At 41.7% G+C, this 25,548-nt stretch overlaps 1 protein-coding gene across 1 annotated transcript in view; it reads left to right on the forward strand.

Annotated features, from left to right (window-relative positions):
• Positions 1-7,476: 7,476 nt before the first annotated feature.
• The window catches only part of syn2a (synapsin IIa), a 40,594-nt gene continuing 22,522 nt past the window's right edge, over positions 7,477-25,548 (forward strand). The window contains exon 1 of the mRNA XM_039008602.1: positions 7,477-7,829. Coding sequence (XP_038864530.1) covers positions 7,477-7,829 — 353 coding nt within the window. The remainder of the gene's footprint in view (positions 7,830-25,548) is intronic.

Here is a 25,548-nt window from a genome sequence, read left to right on the forward strand (position 1 = left end):
GGATAAACATAATACTTTACTGAGAAACAGTAACGGAAGGGTCACAGTAACACTGGGAAAACAATGAACACCAAGTCTCGAAAACTCACTCAGGAGACAAACAGAAATCACACCTCTTTTAACAGGGATATCATAATGAGTAAATAGAACACACCTGAGTGTCGTTAATGTCTCTAGGACAGTCTCTGCCGCCCTCTGGTGACAGGTGGAACCATGACATAATCATCGCTTGCGATAGAGTTTTAGAAACATATGGAACTCATCTTTCATATCAGCGAGGAATAATCTTTCAAATAACAAATATACACTTAATGTAGCAGGTTTTCACAGATCCATATGGCTGTGTGCCTCCAGCCGATAAATTGGACTTCTGCTACACTTCTTCCCCAGTTACCCTTCTTTCGAGCGCGCCAGATAATTAATTAGAACCGTCTGTCTTCCATAAACAAGTGCTGTAACATGGAGATATGGCTGTGTGGGAACACTATCCCTATCCCTATTTAGCGGTGTGAATGGGCTACCCCACCACTAGCTTTCTGGGGGTCTGAAAAGCAACTAGCTAACAAATTGAAAATAACAACAAGAAGGTCAAAATGTCTCACATTTTGGAAATGCTGTTGTAAGATATTGTGAAATGTCCTTTACAGTGGATATTGAGCACATATTTTACTCTTAAAATGTTGATCTCTGATGTAGGAAGTTCATATAATTGTTTTAAATGTTTCAGACAGTGGGCCCGGGAATGGAAAACAATTGAGAACAGCAGAGAAAGCTACCTAGCACATAGCAAGGAAATACTCTCTGGAAGGAAAACAATCATGAGAGGACCCAGACTCATGGGGGTCTGCATTATGAATGGTATGCAGCTCATTATCTAAAATCTTATGAGTATGGGATCCTTGCCACTAAAGGCCTAAGGGTCATTAGGCCATGTGATATTATGTGTTTAACTCATAGAGATACTGCATCATGATGGATTATGTTCTCATGAGCGTGTTTAAAATGAAGACATAACTATAATATAGCAACCTTAACCTAACACCTAGCAACCTTGTCAAGAGGTTTGGACCGCTTGGCTTACCTGTTAAGGTTTTGGCTTGACAGTCACTGAACCAGGACCCCCCCCCCCCCCCCCCCCCCCATCCCCAATGTAGGCAATGCGTGTATTGCGCTGTGATTAGGGATGATCATAATATTATACTGTAATTTACTAGTGTTGTTTGCATAATTATCTACCCTCGCATTAACCACTGTTGTGCTCCTACTCATTAAGACTTGTGTCCTTCCTTTCTGGCTAAATCAGGCCTGACTACACTTGCAATCCACCATCTCTACACGTATCACCCTACCTGAGATAATAGCAGATTTCTCACCCCAGTTTCCATGGAGATACATTTTCTGCCGCTAGTTACAATGTGTTCTACACTCTGTGCAGCATATAGCCTAGAGCTGTGGCGGAGCAGCATGACATTTAATAACATTACCTGAAGGAAAGAGCACCTCTTAGGTCCACGTATGACAGTGTGAAATGAGTTATTCACATAGAGTTGCTCCTTAGGTGGCCATCGTGTTCTTTTGGCTTTTTTAGTGCCTTCAACACCATCTAGCCCCATCTTCTAACCCGCAAACTACAGGTCATGCAGTTGCATCCTTCCACCATCACCTGGATAATGGACTACCTCACTGACAGGCCGCAGTGGGTCGTCAGACTACAGAACCACTCGGTCTCAGACACCATCATCACTAACACAGGTGCACCACAAGGGATGGTTTAGTCACCATTCCTCTTCACTCTCTACACAGCAGACTGCCGGCACTCCCAAGCCACCTGTCACCTACAAAAGTTTTCACACAATTCAGCCATTGTAGGCTGCATCATGAAGGATGATGGCACCATATGCAGGGAGGAAACATCCTAATTTGTGGCATGGGGAAGCCAAAACCAACTGGAGCTGAATGCGTCTAAAACCAAAGAGCTGGTGACCTCATGAGGAAGGTGAGCGCATCTCCTGTGGTCAGGTGGCTTGGGAGTGCCGTCAGTCTGCTGTGTAGAGAGTGTAGAGGAATGGTGACTGAACCATCCCTTGTGGTGCACCTGTGTTAGTGATAATGGTGTCTGAGACCGAGTGGTTCTGTAGTCTGACGACCCACTGCGGCCTGTCAGTGAGGTAGTCCATTATCCAGGTGATGGTGGAAGGATGCAACTGCATGACCTGTGGAAAGGTTGGACTCGTGCAAATACCTCGGGGTGGTGATTGACGATAAGGTGCACTTGAAAGAGAACAGCTCCATGGTTTTTAAAAAGGCTCAGCAAAGGCTATTATTTTTAAGGAAGCTCAGATGTCTGCAAAAAAAATGCTACAAATGTTTTTTAATAGTGTTGTGGCTATTGTCCTGTTTTACACTGTAGTCCGCTGGGGGGGTAACATCACTAGCGAGGATGCAAATAGGCATCAGTTTACTTATCCAAAGCTAAGCTAGTTATCCATAGGATATAGTGTTTTTGTCATTTTAGTGAATTATCGCTTGAACAAATGTGTGATGAACATGAATTGCTACATTTGATGATGTGATTAGAAAGGAAGGGTATTCTCTTTATTTAATAATTAAATGTCTGCACTTTTCTATTGAAATGTAAATAATTTTAACGGTCCAATGCATATGTTTTTATCTCTTTTTTATATCAAATCATTTCTGTTTAACTATTAAAGACATGCTCCAGAACTTAGGAAACTACAAAGTATTTTTTTGAACCTCACGCTTTATTGGGCTGGATGCGTCAATGTGTAGTTCATACACGCATAATCTATGAGCAGAATTACGGTTTTACCTCAATTAGCCACGAAATCCCTAGTTTAAAAGCAACAGTTTTTCTGGAAGCATTTTACCTACATTTTCCCCCAGATGGGCCAGCCCCCTAGCAATTAGAGTTCAACCAATGAGCTTTGGCCCCTTGCCATTTGAGGGACTGTTAGCAAGAGGCACATGATGCACACAAAGCACAGCGAGAGAGAGAGCGAAGACGTGGTGCACATATCTGCACATTCAGTGCTTTCAGAAAGTATTCCCTTGTAAAGTCGGGAATACTTCGCACCCAAAAATCGCACCCATCGACTCACAAAGTGTGATTTAGCACATTTTTGCAAATCTATTGAAAATGAAATACATAAATCACACCCCTGAGTCAATACTTTGTAGAAGCACCTTTGGCTTGGATTACAGCTGTGAGTCTTTCTAGGTAGGTCTCTAAGAGCTTTGAAAACCTGGATTGTACAGTATTTGCACATTGTTCTATTTAAAATTCTTCAAGCTCTGTCAAGTTGGTTGTTACTCATTTCTTAGCCATTTTTAAGTCTTCACATAGATTTTCAAGCCAATTTCGTTTTGGTAAGCAACTCCATTGTATATTTGGCCTTGTGTTTTAGGTTATTGTCCTGCTGAAAGGTGAATTTCTCTCCCAGTGTATTGGAACGCATACTGAACCAGGTTTTCCACTAGGATGTTTCTTGAGCTTAGCTCTATTCTGTTTATTTTTCTCCTAAAAAAAAACATAGTCCTAGCCGATGACAATCATACCCATAACAGGATGCAGCCACCACCACGCTTGAAAATAAGAGTGGTACTCAGTGGTGTGTTGTGTAGGATTTGCCGCAAACATAACGCTTTGTATTCCGTTTTACTTTCGTGCCTTATTGCAAACAGGATTAATGTTTTGGAATATTTGTATTCCGTACAGGCTTCCATCCTTCTTTTCGCTATGTCATTTAGGTTAGTATTGTGGAGACACGACAATGTTGTTGTTCCATCCTCAGTTTTCTCCAATCAGAGCCATTAAACTATTTTGTTTAATGGTGAAATCCCTGACCGGTTTCCTTCCTCTCCAGCAACCGAGTTAGGAAGGACAACTGTATATCTGTAGTGACTGGGTGTATTGATACACCATCCAACGTGTAATTAATAACTTCACCATGCTCAAAGGGATATTCAATGTCTGCTTTTTTTTATTTGTACCCATCTACCACTAGGTGCCCTTCTTTGTGAGGCATTGCAAAACCTCCCTGGTCTTTGTGGTTGAATCTGTGTTTGAAATTCACTGCTCAACTGAGGGACCATACAGATAATTGTATGTGTGGGGTACAGAGATGAGGCAGTCATTCAAAAATCATGTTAAACACTATTATTGCACACAGAGTGAGTCCATGCAACTTTTTCTGTGACTTGTTAAGCACATATTTTACTGAACATATTTAGGCTTGCCATTACAAAGGGGCTGAATATTGACTCAAGACATTTCAACTTTTCATTTTGAATGCATTTGTTAAAAAATATATTTTAAAAACATCATTCCACTTTGGCATTATGGGGTATTGTGTGTAAGCCAGTGACAAAAAAATCTAAATGTAATACATTTTTAACTCAGGCTGTAACACAACAAAATGTGGAAATGGTTAAGGTTTGTGAATACTTTCTGAAGGCGCTGTGTGTGATTTTTTTGGGGCCTTGTCACAATACATAAAATGATAAAATAAGAATATTTAAAAATGTAAAAAATGGAATGGCAAAACTGTTAAATATTATCCTAAATATAAACAATCTATTTAGTGAATATCACTGGTGTTAAATATGAGGTTTTCGGTATTAAATATAATTTATATTTTTTTACACTTTTATTTATTTTATTCCCTGTCAATATGCCTTTATTGTAAATGTTTTGACGCCAAACTGGTGGCAGTTGTGAAATCAGTAAATATACTGAACAAATGAACAAATATAAACGCAACATGCAACAATTTCAACGATTTTACCAAGTTACAGTTCATATAAGGAAATCAGTCAATTGAAATATATTCATTAGGCCCTAATCTATGGATTTCACATGACTGGGCATACTTGGGGGCCAGGACCAGCCGATCAGAATTTGTTTGTTTTTTCTGCACAAAAAGGCGTTATTACAGACCGAAATACTCTTCAGTTTCATCAGCTGTCCGGGTGGCTGGTCTCAGACGATTGCGCAGGTGAAGGAGATGGATGTAGAGGTCCTGGGCTGGTGTGTTTACACGTGGTTTACACGTGGTTGTGAGGCCAGTTGGACATACTGCCAAATTCTCAAAAAATGATGTTGGATGCGGCTTATGGTAGAGAAATTAACTTTCAATTTCCTGGCAACAGCTCTGGTGGACATACCTGCAGTCAATTGCACACTCCCTCAAAACTTGAGACATCTGTTGGTTTTGTGTTGTGTGACAAAACTGCACATTTTACAGTGGCCTTTCATTGTCCCCAGTACAAGGTGCACCTGTGTAATGAGTCAATTTCTTGATGTGCCACACCTGTCTGGTGGATGGATTATCTTGGCAAAGGAGAAATGCTCACTAACAGGGATGTTAGCAAATGTGTGCACAACATTTTAGAGAAATAACCTTTTTGTGCGTATGGAACATTTCTGGGATCTTTTATTCCAGCTTATGAAACATAGGACCAACACTTTACATGTTGCATTTGTATTTTTGTTCAGGATAGTTGCAAGAGTTGCAGAGTTAATTGAAAATAATGCAATTGTTGCTTTTTTCATTAATTAGGCTATTTTCTCTTGAACCACTAGAAACTCATGGACAATATAGACACAGATATAACAATTCATACTATAGATGAATAAATGTTTTGAAGTTATTGAAGTATAAACTACCAAAGTTACCATAGATTGCCATAGATAACCTGTTAATTACAAAAATGACCAAAGATTCCAGTAGCTTCCGTAAATTACCAGTAGCTTTGTAACCCTAGCTCTGAGTGGCGAGGGGAAAACTGAAAATTGGCAGAGAGGTTTGGAACTCTCTTTCTTATTGGTCTGTTAACTAATTTACTGCCTGGTGATGTCTGTCACCAGGCAGGCCAAAACTCCATCCCACCAAAACAGGCAGAAATTTCAGGCAATCTTTTCAAATAGCTCTTACTCTAAAAGGGCCTTATCATACGTTTCACAATTTCACAGTATTATTTCAACCTACACATGAAAATCGCATTTTTGTGCCAGATAGAACCTTATTACTGAACCCAGATTGACATTTCAGAACTATAAGGTTCTATCTGCAATTGCACCCCCCTAAAAAAAAAACGGATTTACAAATGTCTCAGGATTTTGATACTCTGCACTTTAGGTAGGCCTATCTTTAAGATGAGGACCTTAATGGGTTATGAAATAAGAATTCATTACAAAAGAGATCTGAGATGTGAAAACTTCGATGCTCAATAACACAGATATATTCTTTGGGCAGATAGAACCTTATCCCAAGGTTCCAAGGTCACGATAGGCTACCGGCAAATACAGCAATACCATAGGTACTTTTTATTGGAATCTGACATTTGAGTCTTTTTACTTTTTGAATGCAAACCATTATAATTTTTTTGTAGCTTTTCCTAAACACTATTACAAATTCTACCCCAAATATTATACAGTGCTGTAGTCAATTGTCTCCTATTTGACCTACTCATTTATATTTTATTCCACCATCAAAGCCATAGAAATGACTGTGTGAGCCTATATGAAAAATGTATTAGATAGCATGGCATTATGGGAATTAATCTATTTGCAGCAGGAGCAAAGCTCCCCAATCATACATTATGCAGACCTATACACACCCACATTATATAAAAAATCATGCTGGTCATGTGCAATAGTAAAGATATGTCAATATTTACCAAAAATGTACTGTGTTTAAATTTAAAACAACTCTAAGTCCACTTGGATGAATCCGAATGGCTGCATGGGGACTTTCCTCAGCTAAATCGGCTGTTTGACGATGAAGGATAAATCCATCACATGACAACGTAAAGGAAGGGGTTTTAACAGCAGGCACCATTGTCCACACCGACACCAGACCAAACAGCCATTTTCTCTCTACCTCCTCAAAGCTGTATTAGCCACAGGCAGCTAAGGACAGGGAGGCAACATAAGGAGAGAGAAGGGTACAGTCTGTATTGGGGGTTTCCTCTATATTTCTACCCCGGGCATTTCCATTGGAAACCCCTCTCCCCCCCCCCCCTTTTTTTTTGCAGAAGTACGAAAAGATGTAACGCTTGTGAGGCAGTAAAGAATGGGGGAGGGGTAGAGGAGGCAGGCACGCATACGATACGAGTGAGTGGGAGTAGGGAGGAGAGAGTGGAGGAGGGGTGGAGAGTGTGAGCATCTTTTTCAGGCTGGCAGAGAGGCAGGCGATTGGCTGAGGGGAAGAATAGCGTCACGGCCACAGTGAGGGGAGCTCTGAGGATGCACGGCTGAGCTGGGAGGAAACACATTACATTCACTGGGAGTTTGCATGGAGAAGAGCTGAGCCTTCAACCAGCTGCACACTGGGAAGTGGCATCTTCTGCAAATTAATCCGACCCTCAGGTGACACCGTTTGGACTCAACCATCCCCTTAAGGACTCTTCATATCCAGCCGTCGTTGATCCGTCTGCTCTAACAGCCCTCCAGCTATGAACTACCTGCGCCGGCGTCTCTCTGACAGCACCTTCATCTCCAACCTGCCCAATGGCTACATGACGGACCTCCAGAGGCCTGATCCCGCTCAGCCGACTCCCCCAGCTACAGCAGCCCCACCCAAATCCCCCACGGTGGGGTCGACGCCGCCCGTCACCTCCCCTACCCCCTCCCCGGCCCCGGAGAGGAAACCCCAGCCGTCCCAGTCCAGCGGGGCAGGCTTCTTCAGCTCCATAACCAACGTAGTCAAGCAGACTGCTGCCTCAGCAGGACTGGTGGAGCAGTCCGCGGTCACGACACCCAAGAAGTTCAAGATCCTCCTGGTCATCGATGAACCACAGCAGGAATGGTGAGCAACGTGCTGTGTCTTGCTGTAGAAAGATGTGATGACGTGAATTATTCATGTGTTGATGTATATGTTGTTTTGTGTTTTGTAACACCGAAGCTGTCCTCTTGGCCAGGTCACTGTTGTAAAATAGATATTCTGCTGAGGTTCCTTTTTGAAAAGAGAAGCTCTCAGTTGGACCTAGCTTGCGGTAAAGTAAAGGTTCAAACAACCTGTCAGCCAACAGGTCTGGTGTCCATCAAGCTCTGCAGGTCAGATTTGATCAGGGTACTTGCATGAGTCGTCTGATGCCAGTGCATGTCTATCTAATGACAAAAAACAGATGCAGTGCTCAGGAGGAGAGGAGGAAACAAGGTCCACTGACTGACTCACCATCTTAATGATATTACAGCACCGGGAAGTCTTTTTATGGCTTGCCTCACCCATGTACTGTGGTTCCTGCAGTAATCGAAAGGCGTCATTGGTTTATGCCCCCTTTGACATGACATTTTTCTAAATTACAGATTGGCCTTGCGGCAGGACGAAAATCCAATATATTTTGAGGAGTTGTTGTTTTTTAATCTCAATCATTGGTTTGACTCGGTGTTCCAAGAAACCCGTGTGCATTCTGCTGCTATTTTGTATATTAGCTCAGTTTCCTGCAACCACCTGTGAGTGTGCGCAAGACATAAACCAATTTAAGTGATTCGTCTGATCAACCCAGTGAACTCCAACCTGGATTTGCATCATTGTGGAGAAAGCCAATGCCATGAATATTCAACAACCAGTAGAGTGCATGGGAAATGCGTTTGTGTTTTCTCTATTAAGTAAAGACTGCAATGATGTCCAGTCATCAATGAGGTTTCCCTTTCCCACAGACATGGCATCGTTATAGGATGCATTAATGGAAACATAAGTGACACATAGGCGAAGGTGTAGCACTTAAAACATTGAGTGGAACATGAGATGTGTGCTCTGCATGACAATGTTAGTTCAGACAGACTCCTCTCTCTAATGCTGTGTGTTGAGGAGGGGGAGGCAGGGGAGGAGGCAGATCGAGATCTACTTTTAAATCCAGCCTCTTTTTCCTAATGTTCTGCATAATTTAAGGCAACTGCAGTGTTGTGAGTGAAAAGGTTGACTTATGGTTGATTCCTCTAGAAACTAGAACAGAAAAATGCTTACATTTTATTTTATTACGAAATGTAAGGGTTCTTAGAAGGGTTAGAAGGGTTCTTTGGAGGAAGAAATTGTTGAAATATTTTACATTTGTATCTTAAAGCATAATTGAGAAATAGTTCATTGAAGTTGGAATATTTGAGACATTTTGGCCTTGCCCAGGCCTCCTTTAAGACTCCATCATGTTTCATCTGTAGGTGCTACAAACCAAAAATTGGTGTCACATGAAGCTTTACCAGTTTGGCAAATTTTTCTATATAGTTCCACATAATATACTCTATGGGTATATCAAAGTTCCAGAGTTGGATCTCTACTTGGGGGGGGGAAACACCCTTATGATATATTAAAAACAAATCATTACATTTCAAGTGAGAAGTAGGTATTGGTCCCGAAAAAGAAAGGACATTTACATGAGCACCAATGCCTACCTCACCCATGCTCTACCAAGGTTTTCCAACACACAACTTTGACTTACTACAGTAGCTATGGTGATATATTGTACTTCAAACAATGTCTACGCAGGTTGCTTAGGATTCGAACCTTCTCAAACAGCCTAATTCACACTTTTCAATGGAATAATGGACTTTACCGTGTCCTGCTATTAAAATGATGTATACAGTGCTTTCAGAACGTATCCATATCCCTTGAGGTATTCCACATTTTCTTGTGTTACAGCCTGGGGAGGGGGTTATGCAGGAACCAATGGGTTGCAGGAACGCCCCAAATTGCGGTCCGCAATCACACACTATTAGCAAACGCGCACAGTAGTACACAGTCCCTGTCCATTGCCACTCGACAATGCTCTTTTAAGAGCAACCTAATAATTGAAAATAAGCACACACCGTGCGTGCGTATGCGGGCTGGTGTGTGTGTCTGTTGGGACTGGGAGGAGGTGTCAAAACTATACACGAAAGAGAATGCTAAAACGTCTCATCCGAGAAGCGAACCCAGGACCTTTGTATTGGTCGTCACTAGTTACCACTGCCACAGAGTCATAAATCCTGTCTATTTCTACCATTTCTCTTCTTAAAATCTGATTTGAAACCTAACCCTAACCTCAACCCTAATGGTAACCACACTGCTAACCTTGTGCCCAACCCTAACCTTAAATTAAGACACATTTTTACAATATAGACCATTTTTACTGTGTGGCTATGGTAACTAGTGGAAACCCATCAGATTCCATGGCAGTGACATTAACGCTTACGCTATGAACCCTCTCGTGAATGCATTCTCTTGACCCAATTTAAACGGACAGTCTAGTGATGACAGGACGTTTTTGTTGTTGTTTATTCACTCAGTACTGATTGAACGTTTATTTTTTGTCTTACTTGATTATAAAAAAGAGCTGACAGTCACATAGCTAACCAAGTTAGCAAGCATGGCGTTTTCTTTTGACTGTGCAAAGGTCATGCAAGCAAGCAATGATGTTGGTGGTGTTTCACCTGGGTGCACCCGCACCCCCTGGCTACTTTGTACTTGGATGGCGACTTCAGGTTTTCGGGAATACATTGAAAAGTAACTTGACACTGTGTTAATCACTCAGTGCAAATTTGGACTAATGACAAGAAGAAAATTGCATTGACAGAGGAGGAGCGTACTGAACCAATGCATAAGGTAAGGGCTGTATTGTTAGCCAGCTACATTGCAAAGCAAGACATATTGATTAGTGCATGAGTAACGCTAGCTAACTTTTAACAGCAAGCTAAAGTTGGTTTTATATTCACACATTCGGACATTCATCAGACATTCATCAGACATTTAACAGACATTCACCAAAAGCCATTTAAAATTGTAAAATTCAATAACTAATTCATTCACAGAAACATAAAAATAGATATGATTTATTCTATAAATGTCTAGCATACTTTTCCAATGTTTTTTTATAATAAAAAATCCAGTTTTGATTTGATGGAAATACATAAAATCTTTAAAGCTGTATAAATCAATAACTAATTCACCGTTTGTCACAGAATCATCAAACAAGATATGATTTATTCTATAAATGTCTAGCATACTTTTACAACCTTTGTTTTGAAGACAAATTCCAGTTTAAGTCAAGGGTTTAGCTATTTTGGAATTAAGAACATTTCCAATAACTTTATTTTCAAGAATCAAATTTCTTCTTAACTTTTTGCTCAAGGAGAAGCATAAGAAATAGCGCAAAAACATTTCCAATAACCTTTTTAAGGAATAGCAACTTTGCTTAACTTCCTTCTTAAATCTATAGTTAAGGAAAAAATGGAAGTTAAGAAGAAATTTCTTCTTAAGAAGGTTTTGTGAATCTGAACTCAGAGTCATTAAGAACCTTTGGGTGGTTGTTCTTGGTGACTGGAATCACAGTAGACTGTTGGCTGAGTGATAACTTAAAGACATAATTAAAGATAGGGCATAACTCCTCTGCACAGGACGTGAGCAGGCGGATACCTACAGTATGTTGTCAGGTCCGGGGCTTTTTCTGGGTTTGTTCCATCTAAAGACACTGCATTCATCAAAAAGACTTTCGAGTGGATGTAAACCCGTCAATCACCAGCTCCGAGTCCAAATCCGTATCCTTAAGCTACAGTATGTCTCCGTGAGAGACAGAATACAGGCATCTCTGAATTCATGTTGAAACGTACATGGGCTTGCAGTTCATCAGTTTTGTTAGGAAAATAATTGGCATTTGCTTGAATGCGAAACAGAGACTGACGCTTCGCCCTTTCCCGGACTAACCCTCTTACCCCGTTTTCTCATCTTGCGGTGTAGCTCGCTGGTAGAATCCCTTTGACCAGTATTATGGGGGGCGGCAGGTAGCCTAGTGGTTAGAGTGTTGGGCCAGTAATCAAAAGGTTGCTAGATCAAGTCCCAGAGCTGACAAGGTAAGAATCTGTTCTTCTGCCCCTGAACAAGGCAGTCAACCCCTTGTTCCTAGGCTGTCATTGTAAATAATAATTTGTTCTTAAACTGACTTGCCTAGTTAAATAAAGGATAAAATGCATCAAGGTTTGGGTAGATTAAATCCGAGGGAAGATTGGCATTTGGGGGTTTATTCCATTGGAGAAGAAACTCCCTGCTGTACTGGATCTGTGTTGAAAGATATTAATGACTTTGTGCCAGGTAAAAAGGTGTCCACAATAAATAAATAAAAAAGACCGCTAACTCCATATTCCTGAAAGAAATTAGGGGACTAGTTCAACACTGCGCTTTCTATTTAATTGATCTACTAAATAATTGCATTCAGTTATTTAAAACGGTGATCTAAAACTGGGCAAATACAAAATAACAAAGAACAGTCAAAGAAACCTTTCTGCTGGTTACTGCAAGAGCGTGCAGACCCTGACTTTGCTCTTGTTACGTGGGTCCTCAGCTGATTCTCCTTAGACATACTACATGACCAAAAGTATGTGGACACCTGCTCGTCAAACATCTCATTCCAAAATCATGGGCATTAGTATGGAGTTGGTCCCCCCTTTGCTGTTATAACAGCCTCCACTCTTCTGTGAAGGCTTTCCACTAGATGTTGGAACATTGCTGCGGGGACTTGCTTCCATTCAGCCACAAGAGCATTAGTGAGGTCGGGCACTGATGTTGGGCGATTAGGCCTGGCTCGCCGTCGACGTTCCAATTCATCCCAAAGGTGTTCGATGGGGTTAAGGTCAGGGCTTTGTGCAGACTAGTCAAGTTCTTCCACACCCATCTCGACAAACCATGGATCTCGCTTTGTGCACGGGAGCATTGTCATGCTGAAACAGGAAAGGGCCTTCCCCAAACTGTTGCCACAAAGTTGGAAGCACAGAATCGTCTAGAATGTCATTGTATGCTGTGGTGTTAAGATTTCCCTTCACTGGAACTAAGGGGCCTATCCCAACACATGAATAAGAGCCCCAGACCATTATTCCTCCTCCACTAAACTTTACAGTTGGCACTAGGCATTGAGGCAGATGCCTTTCTCCTGGCATCTGCCAAACACAGATTTGTCCGTTGGACTGCCAGATGGTGAGGCGTGATTTATCACTCCAGAGAATGCGTTTCCAGTGCTCCAGAGTCCAATGGTGGCGAGTTTTACACCACTCCAGCCGATGCTTGGCATTGGTGATCATAGGCTTGTGTGCGGCTGTTCGGCCATAGAAACCCATTTCATTAACTTCTACTTGCACACAATCCCGGATCCGGGAGCACCCCCATCAGTAAAAAAGCTGACTAGCATAGCCTAGCATAGTGTCACAAGTAAATACTAGCATCTAAATATCATTAAATCACAAGTCCAAGACACCAGATGAAAGATACACATCTTGTGAATCCAGCCATCATTTCTGATTTTTAAAATGTTTTACAGGGAAGACACAATATGTAAATCTATTAGCTAACCACGATAGCAAAAGACACAACTTTTTTTTCTGCATAGGTAGCTATCACAATTTCGACCAAATAAAGATATAAATAGCCACTAACCAAGAAACAACTTCATCAGATGACAGTCTGATAACATATTTATTGTATAGCATATGTTTTGTTAGAAAAATGTGCATATTTCAGGTATAAATCATAGTTGCAGCCACCATCACAACTCTCACCAAAGCAACTAGAATAACTACAGAGACCAACGTGAATTACCTAAATACTCATCATAAAACATTTATGAAAAATACACAGCGTACAGCAAATGAAAGACAAAGATCTTGTGAATCCAGCCAATATTTCAGAATTTTTAAGTGTTTTACAGCGAAAACACAATATAGCATTATATTAGCTTACTACAATAGCCAACCACACAACAGCATTGATTCAAGCCAACAATAGCGATAACGAATAAACCAGCAAAAGATATTAATTTTTTCACTAACCTTCTCAAACTTCTTCAGATGACAGTCCTATAACATCATATTACACAATACATATAGAGTTTGTTCGAAAATGTGCATATTTAGCGGCACAAATCGTGGTTATACAATGAGAATAGTAGCCAAGCTGCCAACAATATGTCGGGAGAAATCTTGGGAGAGGCACCTAATCTAATCAGTAACTAATCATAAACTTGACTAAAAAATACAGGTTGGACAGCAAATGAAAGATACATTAGTTCTTAATGCAATCGCTGTGTTAGATTTTTAAAATTAACGTTACTACGACATACAGCGTGCGTTAAAGCGAGAGTTTTACATTTTTTTTGAGTTTTGAGTTTTACATTTTTCAACAGAACAACGAATTAACATCATAAATAGTTCTTACTTTTTGATGAGCTCCCATCAGAATCTTGGGCAAGTTGTCCTTTGTCCAAAAGAATCGTTGCTCGGTTGTAGATTGTCGCCTTCAACTTTGGAATTAGCAGTAAACATTAGCCATGTGGCCCAGACGTGCCCAATTCACTAGAACGCAGCACAAATAAATACCCGACAATCGCAATATACTGATATAAACTGATATAACTCGGTTTAAAATAACAACATTATGATGTCTTTAACACCTATATCGAATAAAATCAGAGCCGGATATATCTAAGGGCTATAACGGGAGCTTTCTAGAACGCCATCCTGAGGTCTGTCTTGCGTCATGGCGAACGAAGGAAAGAGAGGACCCCACGTTGCCAGCCCATTTATAAGGCCTCAGATCTGCCTAGCAACTCCATTCCAATTCTCACTATTTGCTGACATCCAGGGGAAGGCGTATGCAGTGCATCTCAACCAATAGAAGACATGCAAATTAATAAACTGACCTCAGAACAGCCTGCAGATTTCAGATTTCTCACTTCACTTCATGCGTTCCGAAGAACAGTTCTTGTGCTGATGTTGCTTCCAGAGGCAGTTTGGAACTTGGTAGTTTGTGTTGCAACCGAGGATAGAATATTTTTTACATGCTACGTACTTCAGCACTTGGCGGTCCCATTCTGTGAGCTTGTGTGGCCTACTACTTCGCGGCTGAGCCGTTGTTGCTCCTAGATGTTTCCACTTCACAATAACAGCATTTGTAGTTGACTGGAGCAGCTCTAGCAGGGCAGAAATTTGATGAACTGACTTTTTGGAAAGGTGCCATCCTATGACGGTGCCATGTTGAAAGTCACTGAGCTCTTCAGTAAGGCCATTCTACTGCCAATGTTTGTCTATGGAAATTGCATGGCTGTGAGCTCAATTTTATATAGCTGTCAGCAACGGGTGTGGCAGAAATAGACAAATCCACTAATTTGAAAGGGTGTCCACATACTTTTGTATATAGCGCCTTCGGAAAGTATTCAGACCTTTTGACTTTTTCCACAATTCTAAAATTGATTTTTTTTTTTTATCCTCGTCAATCTACTCAGGTTTGTTTGCAAATGTATATAAAAAAAAAAACTGAAATACCTTATTTAGATAAGTATTCAGACCCTTTGCTATGAGACTCGAAATTTGGCTCAGGTGCATCCTGTTTCCATTGATCATCCTTGAGATTGATTGGAGTCCACCCGTGGTAAGTTAAATTGTTTGGACATGATTTGGAAAGGCACACACCTGTCTATATAAGATCCCACAGATCCCACAGTGCATGCCAGAGCAAAAACCAAGCCATGAAGTCGAAGGAATTGTCAGTAGAGCTCCGAGACAGGATTGTGTCGAGGCACAGATCTGGGGAAGGGTACCAAAAACTTTCTGCAGTATTGAAGGTCCCCAAGAACACAGTGGCCTCCATCATTCTTACATGGAAGAAGTTTGGAAACACCAAGACTTCCTAGAGGTGGGTGCCCGGCCAAACTGAGCAATCAGGGGAGAAGGGCCTTGGTCAGAGAGGTGAACAAGAACTCGATGGTCACTCTGACAGACCTCTAGAGTTCCTCTGTGGAGATAGGAAAACCTTCCAGAAGGAAAACCATCTCTGCAGCACTCCACCAATCAGGCCTTTATGGTACAGTGGCCAGACGGAAGCCACTCCTCAGTAAAAGGCACAACAGCCCGCTTGGAGTTTGCCAAGAGGCACCTAAAGGACTCTGACCATGAGAAACAAGATTCGCTGGTCTGATGTTACCAAGATTGAACTCTTTGGCCTGAATGGAAACCTGGCACCATCCCTACGGTGAAGCATGGTGGTGGTAGCATCATGCTGTGGGGATGTTTTTCAGCGGCAGGTTCTGGGAGACTAGTCAGGATCAAGGGAAAGCAAAGTACAGAGAAATCCTGCTCCAGAGCACTCAGGACCTCAGACTGGGGTGAAGGTTCGCCTTCCAACAGGACAACAACCCTGAGTACACAGCCAAGACAACGCAGGAGTGGCTTCGGAACAAGTCTCTGAATGTCCTTTAGAGGCCCAGCCAGAGTCCGGACTTGAATCCGATCGAACATCTTCTTGAGAGACCGGAAAATAGCTGTGCAGCGACGCTCCCCATTCAACCTGACAGAGCTTGAGAGGATCTGCAGAGAAGAACGGGAGAAACTCCTCAAATACAGGTGTGCCAGGCTTGTAGCGTCATACCAAAGAAGACTCGAGGCTGTAATTGTTGCCAAAGGTGCTTAAAAAATGTACTGAGTAAAGGGCATGAATATGTAAATTTGATATTTCAGTTCATTTTATTTTGTACATTTGCAAAAATGTATAAAAAACAATTTTTGCTTTGTCATTATGGGGTATTGTTTGTAGATTGATGAGGGGGAAAAAACTATTTAATCAATTTCAGAATAAGGCTGTAACGTAACAAAATGTGGATAAAGTCAAGGGGTCTAAATACTTTCCGAATGGACTGTATATAGTGTATACACAGTAGGCTATGCAGATGGCAACTGTAGCCTGAGGGACATGTCTGTGTTTGGATGACATGCTGCTTGATGGATAGTGGCTATTCAAGGTTAAGTCCTGTGTACGTGCATGATTCATCTCACCATGCAAAATGGGTGCTACTACAATAACATGGGCAGAGTGGACACATTACATTTATTGGAATTTGGCATACTGCAGATGCATTTATTATATTTGTGTATATGTTAAATCCGTGCGAGCTCCGTTTAACAAAAATGACCACTATGCTTGCACTGCAGATATACTGTAGCCTAGGCCTAAAGTAATGCTCGATATTTAAATTCAAGTCACGTTGCATCACGAGTGATTTAGCCCATTTAGGTAATAGAAATCCAGATCAATACTAATAGGATCATACTCATGTCATTTGAAAGGATTCTATGTCTTTTGGCGCCACATAAAAGCAGGCAGTCAACGGCCTAAGAGGAAAGAAAATCATTGTTTTCTTATAGTATATGTCAATGTATTGGCAATCATTAAATAATACCATATAATGCGAAACATCAAAAGTCTGGAGTTTATCAAAAGGTCAACCGTTACGGAAACATTGAAGACATCTGAGTAAATGACATAACCTTTAAAACAACATTAAAAGCTACAGTGTGTGTCAGTGTTCAAACCAGCAGGCCACATCAATACAAAACAGCTATGTTATATTCGAGAAAACCTCAGTAATTTCTGACTCCTAAACCTTTTCCAAAAACCCATAGCCATCAGCTGAAAGATTTGTGCAGCTCAGTATTGAAGCCTCCCTGTTTCATGTTTCAACCACTTAGCCACTAGAAAGACCTGCCGCTCAATCTCCAAGCCTGCCTCAGGCCAAGCACCACATGTATATTTAATGTGTCTACAATATGAGTCGGTTCTGAGGCCCTCTCTCATTTTACACTCTTTGGGATTGGTGAACAACACTGACTCAATCACTCATCCGCGTCACGCCTGCTTCCGGGTAGGGCGGCAACAAAGGCTCTCCATTTCTGTCTGTCTCTGACCATCTTCTCCACCATGTCCCATCTCTGCTGATGTTGTCGGAGCTCTGTCTCCACCTCTTATGTCTACCCTCTGTATTCCAACGAACAGCTATTCTTGGGATCGAGTCTCTGAACTCTTTCTCGGAAAAATGTCCAGTCCAATGTGTGATACAAGAACCAGGTCATCAGTGAAGTCACGGTCTTCTAGAGTAGAATACAAGGTCCATAGTATTCCTCTTGCCTGATTTTCTGTTGTTTGACGCATGAGCTAATCTATTGCCAGGTTGAAGAGTAAGGCTGACATAACACAACCGTGATCAAGTCCAGACTTCACAGCAAAGCTTGTGTTGTTTGTTCCCACAGTTGCTGTAGAACTGTATTATGATGTTAACAACATGGGTGGGGATTCCATCAATTCGTAAGTTCTTCCATAGGCTTTCGTGGTGGATGCTGTCGAAAGCCTTCTAGAAGCGGATAAAGTTGATGTAGAGCTGCCGTTGCTACTCACTACATTGCTCAATGGCGCTCCTGAGCCCGAAGATATGGTCTGTACAGCTCCTTCCTCCCCTAACACCCCACTTGTTAGTTTCCTTTTGCGCTTTGTCTACAGCTGAAGACATTCACTGTACGATAATCTTGCAAAAGATCTTCCTGGGAACTGTGAAGTGTGCAATGCCTTTCCAGTTGTTGCAGTCAGGTAGTGTGACCTTCTTAGGTACCTGTATGATGACTCCCTTTGTCCAATCGGAAGGTATCTTTCCCTTCATCCAGATATCAGTGAAGAGTGGAAGAAGGATGTTTGCAGCCAAGACCGATTTTAGCTCTGGGTTATCAGAACCTGAAGCTTTCCCATTGTTTATGTCTCAATCTTCTGGAGGTGCCACAGATTAGGTTAGTGAATTTGTATACTGTTCCTTGCTGGTTACTTGCTGCTGCTTTTTCCGCTGCACTTGCCAGCTCCTCCAGGTAGACCCTTTTGTTTCTTCTTACTAGCCTTTTGACTCGTGTGTCGATCTTTCTGTGCTGCTCCTCCAGTTTCTTTTTCAGCCGTTGTAATTTGGCATCTGTCGTTTTCTTTTTCAAACAACAATCAGTCAAGGGGAGTCGGGAGTGTGAGGAGTAGGAGAGCTATGGGAGTTTTGCCTCAGTCTGATTACCCTATTGATTTTATTGTTTTTATTTAACCTTTATTTAACTAGGCAATTGATTTTATCATTGAATCATTGGCCATCGTTAATCATTGGCCTTTTAGGTTGTGGTTGTATTTCATAAGGATTAGTTGGTTGACTATAGGCCTTTACTCAGATGAGTGTAGAAATGAGCTTTTCTTTCAGTGCCCAATAACGAATCCTTATTAGAATGTCTGTGGTGGTGATTCATTGTTCATAAACGTTCCTGCTGTCACCGTGAAAAGCATAGGCCTAATTACAGACATGGATGTGATGAATGCATAATCACTTAGTTGTCTATGAGTCTGGGATACTCAAATAGCAGATATTCAGTTTCAACAATAACAGTATTTAACCCATACAATGGTTAGGTAGCTATCCACTTCAGACAATATACAGTATCAGGCTATAACTTTTGTGTATCCTGTGTCTCCTGCATTTAGCACAGACACTGAAATGGAATCAGACAGGAATACTCCAGTCTCACTACCAACTGACGGAGAAAAAGACTAGGCCATGAGCACTGGTAAACAGAAACCATTCTGAATTTTGAATGATAGCAATGCACAATGTTTTTCTCACAATTTACACCTATTATGTCCTTATTATTATGGTTATGAATGAATTATGAATCACTACAGCCATTTAAGAAACGTTTTCTCCCCTTCTCTCCTCCTCGACTATTTGAATTAGTGGTTGCCAAGGAGCGCTAGACAGAGATGGAAACAGTGCTATTATAGGAATGTTCTGGAAGCATGATTAACCTGGAGAATAAATAGCATAGTAGTATAATGACCAAATCTTGCCTCAGTGACGGTGATTATGACAAATCATCCCTCCGTTATTGTGATTATATTTTTAACAAATGTAATGAAAACGCAATTAGAAGCAATTGCTCCCAGAATGGGTCAAATATTTCACTGTGTCAGTTTATTGTAAAAATGATCTTTGTCTTTAAGTGGCGTAGTGATGGTGATATGCTAGCTTTTTGTGAATACGTCCTGACTTCTGTAGGTGTATGAGAGGACATGGTGTCAGTTCTGACATGATCCTCTCCCACTGCTGTTCCCATTGTCCACCACACACAGTACCAGTCAAAAGTTTGGACACACCTACTCCTTCAAGGGTTTTTCTTTATTTTTACTATTTTCTACATTGTATAATAGTAGTGAAGACATCAAAACTATGAAATTGCATATATGGAATCATGTAGCGACCAAAAAAGTGTTAAACAAATCAAAATATATTTTAGATTCTTCAAAGTAACCAACCTTTGCCTTGATGACAACTTTGAACCCTCTTGACATTCTCTAAACCAGCTTCCCACATATGCTGAGTACTTGTTGGCTGCTTTTCCTTCACTCTGCGATCCAACTCATCCCAAACCATCTCAATTGGGTTGAGGTCGGGTGATTGTGGAGACCAGGTCATCTGATGCAGCATTCCAAGACTCTCCTTGGTCAAATAGCCCTTACACAGCCTGGAACCGGTGTTTTGGGTCATTGTACTGTTGAAAAACAAATGATAGTCCCACTAAACGCAAACCAGATGGGATGGTGTATCGGTGCAGAATGCTGTGGTAGCCATGCTGTTTAAGTGTGCATTGAATTCGAGATAAATCACTGAAAGTGTCACCAGCGAGCACCCCCACACCATCACACCTCTTCCTCCATGCTTCATGGTGGGAACCACACATGCGGAGATCATCCGTTCACCTACTCTGCGTCTCACGAAGACACAGAGGTTGGAACGAAAAATCTCAAATTTGGACTCATCAGACCAAAGGACAGATTTCCACCAGTCTAATATCCATTGCTCGTGTTTCTTGGCCCAAGCAAGTCTCTTCTTATTGGTGTCCTTTCTTTGCAGCAATTCGACCATGAAGGCCTGATTCACTCCTCTGAATAGTTGATGTTGAGATGTGTCTGTTACTTGAACTCTGTGAAGCATTTATTTGGGCTGCAATTTCTGAGGTTGGTAATTCTAATTAACTTATCCTCTGCAGCAGAGGTAACTCTGGGTCTTCCTTTCATGAGCCAGTTTCATCACAGCCATAGCGCTTGATTGCTTTTGCGACTGCACTTGAAGAAAATGTCAAAGTTCTTGAAATGTTCCGAATTGACTGACCTTTGAGCTGTTCTTGCCATAATATGGACTTGGTATTTTACCAAATAGGGCTATCTTCTGTATACCACCCATACCTTGTCACAACACAACTGATTGGCTCAAATTCATTAAGAAGGAAAGAAATTCTACAAATTAACTTTTAACAAGGTACACCTGTTAATTGAAATGCATTTCAGGTGACTACCTCATGAAACTGGTTGAGAGAATGCCAAGAGTGTGCAAAGCTGTCACCAAGGCAAAGGGTGGCTACTTTGAAGAATTTAAATATAAAATATAATGAACACTTTTTTGGTTACTACATGAATCCATATGTGTTATTTCATAGTTTTGATGTCTTCACTATTATTCTACAATGTAGAAAATAGTAAAAAATAAAGTAGGTGTGTCCAAACTTTTGACTGGTACTGTAGATTACTCTGTCCTTAGCAGAGATCATGGCTTGAAGACTGACCCCAGGACTGTATATCAAATCAACCGTTTGACACTGCCACCCTCTAATGCCATTAGCCTATACATTAGCCTATACATTAACTGTGCAGAGTACAAATCTTTATGATATCAAACTCCTCTTTCCGTATACAATGCAAATAACGCTATGAAGTGTTATTTCCCTTGTCAAAATACATGATCTGCGTCTCCATCCTATACATTTAGCATGACTCCACACTCTTAGAAAAAAGGGTTCCAAAAGGGTTCTTCAGCTGTCCCCATAGGACAACCCTTTTGGGTTCCAGGTAGAACTCTTTCGGCTTACATGTCAAACCCTCTGTAGAAAGGGTTCAACATCAAAGGATTGTAGGTAGACCTTACCGTGAAATGCCTACTTACAAGCCCATAACCAACAATGCCATTTTAAGAAAAAAGAGTTCAGATAAAATATTTTAGACTTGGTCCCACGGTCCTTAGCTTAGTGATGAGCTTTGTGGGCACTATGGTGTTGAACACTGAGCTGTAGTCAAGGAACAGCATTCTCACATAGGTGTTCCTTTTGTCCAGGTGGGAAAGAGCAGTGCGGAGTGTGATTGAGATTGCCTCATCTGTGGATCTGTTGAGGTGGTATGCAAGTTGGAGTGGATCTAGGGTTTCCGGGATGATGGTGTTGATGTGAATCATGACCACCCTTTCAAAGCACTTCATGGATACTGACATGAGTGCAACGGGCCGGTAGCCATTTAGGCAGGTTACCTTCGCTTTCTTGGGCACAGGGACTATGGTGGTCTGCTTGAAACATGTAGGTCTAACAGACTCGGTCAGGGAGACGTTGAAAATGTCAGTGAAGACACTTGCCAGTTAGTCAGCGCATGCTCTGAGTACACGTTCTGGTATTCCATCTGGCCCCGCGGACTTGTGAATTTTGACCTGTTTAAAGGTCTTGCTCACATCGGCTACAGAGAGTGTGATCACACAGTCTTCCGGAACAGCTGGTGCTCTCAAGCATTCTTCAGTGTTGCTTGCCTCGATGCGAGCATAAAAGGCATTTGGCCTGTCTGGTATGCTCTCTGGTATGCTGGGCAGCTCGCGGCTGGGTTTCCCTTTGTACTCCGTCATAGTTTGTAAGCTCTGCCACATCCGATGAGCGCCAGAGCCGGTGTAGTAGGATTCAATCTTAGTCCTGTATTGAAGCTTTGTCTGTTTGATGGTTCGTCTGAGGGTATAGCGGGATTTCTTATAAGCGTCCGGATTAGTGTCCCGCTCCTTGAAAGTGGCAGCTTTAGCATTTAGCTCAGTGAAGATGTTGCCTGTAATCTATGTCATCTCGGTGGGATATGTACTTATGGTCACTGTGGGGATGACGTCGTTGATGCACTTATTGATGAAGCCGGTGACTGAGGTGGTATACTCCTCAATGCCATTGGATGAATCACGGAATATATTCCAGTCTATGCTAGCAAAACAGTCCTGTAGCGTAGCATCTGCGTCATCTGACCACTTCTGTATTGAGCGAGTCACTAGTACTTCCTGGTTGAGTTTTTGCTGGTAAGCAGGAATCAGGAGTATAGAATTATGGTCAGATTTGCCAAATGGAGGGCGAGGGAGAGCTTTGTATGCGTCTCTGTGTGTGGAGTAAAGGTGGTCTAGAGTTTTTTTTCATCTAGTTGCACATTTCACATCCTTGTAGAAATTAGATAAAACTAATTTACGTTTCCCTGCATTCAAGTCCCCAGCCACTAGGAGTGCCGCTTCTGGATGAGCCAGCATCGGTTTGTGGTGGTAAATAGACAGCTCCAAAAGTATAGATGAAAACTCTCTCCGTTTATAGTGTGATCTACAGCTTATCATGAGGTACTCTACCTATCATGAGGTACCTCAAGACTACCTTTAATATTATACATTGCGCACCAGCTGTTATTGTAAAATAGACACACATCCCCACCCCTCATCTTACCGGAAGTAGTTGTTCTGTCCTGCCGATGCACGGAAAACCCAGCCAACTGTATATTATCCGTGTCGCCGTTCAGCCACGACTCGATTACAGTGTTTAATGTCCAGTTGGTAGGATAATCTCGAACGGAGTTTATCCAGTTTATTCTCCAGTGATTACACGTTGGCCAATAGAACGAATGGTAGAGGCGGATTACCCACTCGTCGACAAATTCTCACAAGGCACCTTGATCTGCGACCCCTGTATCTCCTTCTTTTCTACATGTGAGTGATGGGAGTTTGGGCCATTGTCCAGGAGCAACATTATGTCCTTCGTGTCAGATTCATTAAAGAAAAAGCTTTGTCCAGTTTGAGGTGAGTAATTGCTGTTCTGATATCCAGAAACTCATTTCGGTCATAAGAGATCTTAGCATCAACATTATGTACAAAATAAGTTACAAACAATGCGAAACAACACAGAAAATAGCACAATTGGTTAGGAGCCCGTAAAACGGCAACCATCCCCTCTGCCTCCCTTTTCTTCAACATAAAGGGTTCTATATGGAACCAAAATGATTCTATCTGCAACAGAAAAAGGGTTCTTCAAAGGGTTATTTTATGGGGACAGCCGAAGAACCCTTTACGGTTCTAGATAGCACCTTTTTCCTCTAAGAGTGCATGAACAACTGTGTAAAAAGACAACACTGTGATGTCAGAGGTTGTTGAACTGGAGTCGAACTGTCTACAGATAAACTATAGCCAAGAACCAAGACAAAGTGTGAGAACAGACGTCCTTTGTGAAACAGAACTGGGACAGCACTCACTCACAGAATGGCTGCTCAGTACAGTATCATCCTGCCTCAGAAGGACATATTAGAAACAAAGCAGCACTTATATTCACCAGCTGTTCTTTGCTTGCTACCTGTTTGAAGTGGCATGTCAATTTCTCCTCAACTGACAGGCTTTCAATTGCATACTGGCTAGTGGTTCTGTATTGACTGTGTGCATTGCAGGAGTGAAGCATGTAGGCCAGATCACCTATCACCATTATACTGGAAGTGTCACAAATATGGCATGCTACAGAAGCCTCTTGAGACACTAACATGGTGAATGAACCCAGATATAGGAGGTTAGCATGTCAATCAGGACCAGAAGCTTCCCCCAACCTCTGATACAGGATCAGATAACTTATCTCCCTTTGATATTATTTAACCAGGTAAGTTGACTGAGAACACATTCTCATCTACAGCAACAACTTGGGGAAAAGTTACAGGGGAGAGGGGAGGGGGGAATGAATGAGCCAATTGGAAGCTAGGGATGATTAGGTGACCGTGATGGTATGAGGGCCAGATTGGGAATTTAACCAGCACACCGGGGTTAACACCCCTACTCTTACGATAAGTGCCATGGGATCTTTTAGTCCCATCTGAAAGACCGCACCCTACACAGGGCAATGCCCCCTATCATTGCCCTGGGGCATTGGGATATTTTTTTAGACAAGCGGAAGGAGTGCCTCCTACTGGCCTTCCAACACCACTTCCAGCAGCATCTGGTCTCCCATCCAGGGACTGACCAGGATCAACCCTGACAAACCCTGCTTAGCTTCAGAAACAAGCTAGCAATGGGATGCAGGGTGGTATGCCCGTAATGGTTAACCTTTGGGGATAGATTCATCTAATCCTAGATCTGTAGTTCAAATCAAATCAAATGTTATTGGTCACATACACATGGTTAGCAGATGTTATTGCGAGTGTAGCAAAATGCTTATGCTTCTAGTTCCGACAGTACAGCAATATCTAACAAGTAATCTAACAATTCCACAATAACTACCTAATACACACAAATCTAAGTATAGGAATGGAATAAGAATATATACATGTAAATATATAGATGAGCAATGACTGAGCGGCACAGGCAAGATGCAATAGATGGTATACAATACAGTATATGCATATGAGATGAGTAATGCAAGATATGTAAACATTATTAAAGTGGTATTATTAAAGTGACTACTCATCCATTTATTAAAGTGGCCATTGATTTCAAGTCTGTATGTAGGCAGCAGCCTCACTATGTTAGTGGCTCGGGTGGTTGTTGTCCCTGATGATCTTTTTGGCCTTCCTGTGACATCGGGTGCTGTAGGTGTCCTGGAGAGCAGGTAGTTTTCCCCCGGTGATGCGTTGTGCAGACCTCACC

Source organism: Salvelinus namaycush, chromosome 14 (genome assembly GCF_016432855.1).
Source record: "Salvelinus namaycush isolate Seneca chromosome 14, SaNama_1.0, whole genome shotgun sequence".
Taxonomy (NCBI): Eukaryota; Metazoa; Chordata; class Actinopteri; order Salmoniformes; family Salmonidae; genus Salvelinus; species Salvelinus namaycush.